At 39.3% G+C, this 4483-nt stretch overlaps 1 protein-coding gene across 1 annotated transcript; it reads left to right on the forward strand.

Annotated features, from left to right (window-relative positions):
- The first annotated feature begins 1035 nt into the window (after positions 1 to 1035).
- LOC143416564 (eotaxin-like) lies at positions 1036 to 2368 on the forward strand. The gene is made up of 3 exons (XM_076881970.1): positions 1036 to 1195; positions 1275 to 1386; positions 2041 to 2368. Exons 1-3 carry the CDS (start codon positions 1126 to 1128, stop codon positions 2132 to 2134), a joined length of 276 nt encoding a protein of 91 aa, XP_076738085.1. The 5' UTR covers positions 1036 to 1125; the 3' UTR covers positions 2135 to 2368.
- The last annotated feature ends 2115 nt before the right edge of the window (positions 2369 to 4483 follow it).

The following is a 4483-nucleotide window of genomic DNA, read 5'->3' on the forward strand; positions in this document are numbered from 1 at the left end:
TCCCTTAGGCAGCATCATTAGAAGACATAACATACATTTTCACTGCTATGCAGATGACACCCAGCTCTATCTGTCCATGAAGCCAGATAACACACACCAATTAGCTAAACTGCAGGAATGTCTTAAAGACATGCTGGGGGATTCCCATGATGCATTGAGTTTTTCCTTTCCAGTCACCTTTCTCACTCACTATGTATTAACAGACCTCTCTGCATTGAATCATATCTGTTATTAATCTCTGTCTCTCTTCCACAGCATGTCTTTTATCCTGTCTTCCTTCTCTCACCCCAACCGGTCGCAGCAGATGGCCCCGCCCCTCCCTGAGCCTGGTTCTGCTGGAGGTTTCTTCCTGTTAAAAGGGAGTTTTTCCTTCCCACTGTCGCTAAAGTGCTTGCTCATAGAGGGTCATATGATTGTTGGGTTTTTCTCTGTATCTACTGTACAATATAAAGCACCTTGAGGCGACTTTTGTTGTGATTTGGCGCTATATAAATAAAATTGAATTGAATTGTAAGTCTTAGGAATGCGATAATTTGAGAACAAGGCGCGGTGAATTTAGAAATTTATACCATTTGATTATCTACAAGTAGGACTAGCTCTGGTGGTCATCAATATTTTTTTTATTGTTATACTTTCTAAAAAGTTTGATCTTAATCCTCTTTACTCAGATGGAAATAATCCCAACAACTGCTGCTGAAAGTTGTACCAAGAAGAATTAAAGCAAAACTCATGGAGTCATATGGACTGCTCAACGATTGTTTTAGCGTTTTTTTTGTGGTCATAATATTTTGTGACATATTTTTTTAAAACTTTTGGGCGAGGGGGATGTAGAAGTTGGTTTTGTTAACAGTGTCATGCTTTGAGCTGCATCGCTGGGCTAAACCGCAGCTTCATTTCCTGTCAATGTAACCGAATGGAAAGTTCTGTCAGAGGCATTTTCAGCAATTTTTGAAACCACATCCACCCTCCCTCTTTCACACCAATGACACCCTATGTACCTTTAAAGAAAAGTATTGATCTTGATAAATGTAACAGCACACCACCTAATATTTAGAAGCCCTTGCTTGCGTCTGAAGAGCAGCTGTTGTCTTTATCGTCATCATCATCAACTCCTGAGGAATCATAATGAAAACCGCTCAGTTCCTTTTGCTGTGCATCCTTGGAGCTGCTTTGTTGCCTGCAGTTAACTGCAACAGTAAGATTACCTTAAGTGTCATCATTAAAAGAGAAGTTTTATTTTTTGAGTAAGTCTAATGAAATGTCTTTTTCCTCAGATGCAAATGGTCCCGACACCTGCTGTTTCAAGTTGTACCCGGGAAGAATTCAAGCAAACCTCATCAAGTCGTATCGACTGACTGATCACCGATGCCCAAAGTCTGCCATCATGTAAGTGAAGAAAACTGGGTTTATTTTATTTTCATAATGTTTAACACAAATACTGAAAATACTGTAATGAAAATTATGCAGTATGATCATTGTAACTGCAGAGTTTCTGGACAATTAAAAATTGTCATTTTACACATGATGCTCAGGACATAGTATGAGTTTGATACTTTTTATTTGAACTTGTATTTGTTCTCCTACTATTGTCTTTTAATTTTATCCTGTAAATGTTCAAGAAAAATGCACAAACTTGTTTTCATAATTTGATCAATTTTACGTGGATGTTTGGCTATTTTGCTTGTAAATTGTTTGAAATACACATTTAAGTGTTTATATTATGACATTTTGTCTACTGGTCATTTAAAAAAAAAAAGTACATATTCGGGCATTCGAAACCACTGAACGGCTACCCTGAGGTACCCCTGAGCAAGGTAACGTCTCTTCACACTGCTCCCCGGATGCCTGATTGGTGGCTGCCCACTGCTTCACTAGAGTGAATGGGTTAAATGCAGAGAGTAATTTCCCTACTGGGATAAATAAAGTATACTTTATTATTATTATTATTATTATTATTGTTATTTTTACAACATATTTACTGAGAGAATTTTGAAGCTTATTTAAAATTCAGATTTCTGAATTTCCACCTCTTTGTTTCAGCTTCATTACCAAAAAGTCTCGTTCAGTGTGTGTGGATGCGTCTGCCTCCTGGACCCAACGCATCATGAAAAGACTGGACCAGAGCTCTTTCTGAACCAGCTGCCTGCTCATCCTTACACATTGCTCTGCTTTGTCAGATAATATCATATAAAACGCATGCAAACTTGAGTTTTTATAATGACAGTTCTTTTACATGTGGTCCAAAGTTTATCTTTCAAGCGATTATAAGCCTGAAATAATCCACTGAACAGTCACGCCCTTTGATTGTGTAATGTCTCGTGGATGCTTTGTGCTATATATATTATGCTCCAAAATAAACACCTCACAAATACGACAGAGTCTGAAACTTTTTGTCTCTTCTTCGTTTCTTTGAAGCTTTAAGACTTGTCAAGTCTAATTTTCCTTTGATACAGTTTAAAATAAGGTTTTCTAAATAAATAACACATTTTATCAAATGTTCTGATGGAATATTTAGCAGTAATATATACAGTGATGAAGGATCGGGGCCTGTGGGGGTGGGGGATCCGGGGTAAGGGTAACATGTCCACACTCCTCTTCACACAGTCTGTGACTCACTCAAACCCACTCAACACTGGAATCCACTCATGTTCATCTAACAGGGTCCACCAGAAACAAGAAGGGGTCCAGGAAGATCTGTACAGAGAAAGGTTAGGAAAGGTTCGTTAGAAAAACATGAACAGATTCAAAAAGAGCACCGGGGCTACACTAACTGAGGTAAATGCAACAATGCAGTGAAAAACGTCACCTCGCCGTTGGCTTACGTAGTGGCAGGAGCGTGCAAGGTGCTTTGAGTACCTGCAGTCTGACTAATCTTGTTCCAGAGTGCATCTATAGTAAAACTGACCTGTCTCATTCTTTCATTTAGAAGTTGATTTTGTGCTTTCCATAGTGCAAACTAGTGATGGCCCGCTTGAAGCTGACGCTCCGGAGCGTGTGTCGAAAAAAACAACACACTGGTTCAGAAGCACTGTGTCGAGGCTTGCTTCGTTTGGCAAAAGTCACGTGACCAGTGACGTCCGAAGCTTCATTACGCACGTAACTGCTTCGGTACCTGATTCAAACAGATATAAGGAAGTGAATCATCCACGGGATTCGTGGAGTGTGTTGATGGTGACAGATAGCGACGAGGTGATCATTCCACTGACAGATATGGAGCCAGCGAGGAAGAGAGGACGTTCTGGCGTGTGGGAATATTTTGAGTTGATTTTGCTCAATTCATTTTATCTGCCGAAGTGAAAAACTTGAAATGTCCAAAATCATGTTTTCATAATGTAAATATCATTACAGCATATGACTTTAGGAACACTTCCATGTGAATTAAAGCTGATGAAGACTACAAAAATGTATTTGACACTATACGTACATGACATTGCTACACAGTTTAGAAAATCATTTTGTTTATTGTTTTTAGGTGATAGTCTGCAGGACCCAGGAATACCTGCACATCTACCAACTTGCAGTGTAGTTCCTGCACTCCACAGCCTCTTCTGTTCCATGCAAGTGGATTTTCTTCAGGGCAGGAGAAACTATTTCTAAGAAAAGAAACAGACTCAGCCAGCGCACAGTAACACTAATCCTCTTGTTAACTGTAAATAACAAAAGGGCTACCTTACATTGATCATGTTTTTACTTTGCAAGTTCTTGATTAGGGGTGGGTTTTGACTATCGCCTTTCTGATTACAATCCATGCTAAATTGAATAAAGTGATATTGATTCATTAAAATCCCGTGTCGATTTGTAAATTAACGTTATTATGCCTGAAACGCCAGCATCTCAGGTTAAACCTCACAAACATGTCGTCAAACACCATGCAGCTAAAACAGTAACTGGGAGCAGGTTTACGGATTCTGCATACAAACGTGAACACAGAGCGCGGACCCGACCCGTCAGAGTCAGATTTTGCTGTGTCGGCGGGTCCGCGCTGTGTTTGCCTCTTTTTTTCCCCGCTGGCTTCTGCAGCTGCAGGTTTCATAACTCTCTGTTTACATCTCTAATTAAGTCTCACATGTGTCAGCTTTCTTTTAATAGATACGAAATTATGGATATATACTGTTAAATGATCAGACTTGTAATATTTCTGACTGAGGCAAAACTTTCCAGATTCCAATCAAATTGAATCGGATCCTGTATCGAATCAAAATGATTCTACAAATCAGTGACGATGCAGCCCTACTCAGCTTCCTAAGCATTTTCCCTTTCCAGTTCACAATCAATCCCACCCCTAGGTCAAAAATATGTATAGGACAATTGGCCTAATCTAATATTTTGTATGAACCTGTCCAGCTGTCCAGTGATTAAACGACAAGTAGATGGAGGCAGGACTTCACAGCAGGGGCATACTCCATAATGTGCTGTGCATTATCATATGTATATTATATATATTGCTCACTTATTGTATTTACCAACATCAAGGAGTTATGAG

Source organism: Maylandia zebra, linkage group LG3 (assembly GCF_041146795.1).
Source record: "Maylandia zebra isolate NMK-2024a linkage group LG3, Mzebra_GT3a, whole genome shotgun sequence".
NCBI lineage: Eukaryota > Metazoa > Chordata > Actinopteri > Cichliformes > Cichlidae > Maylandia > Maylandia zebra.

Excerpts from the sequence above, each read along its gene's own strand:
- LOC143416564 (XM_076881970.1), top strand. The coding sequence starts at position 1,126 with ATGAAAACCGCTCAGTTCCTTTTGCTGTGCATCCTTGGAGCTGCTTTG. Across the intron at positions 1,196-1,274 it reads GCCTGCAGTTAACTGCAACA|ATGCAAATGGTCCCGACACC; the intron begins GTAAGATTACCT and ends CTTTTTCCTCAG. Across the intron at positions 1,387-2,040 it reads TGCCCAAAGTCTGCCATCAT|CTTCATTACCAAAAAGTCTC; the intron begins GTAAGTGAAGAA and ends TCTTTGTTTCAG.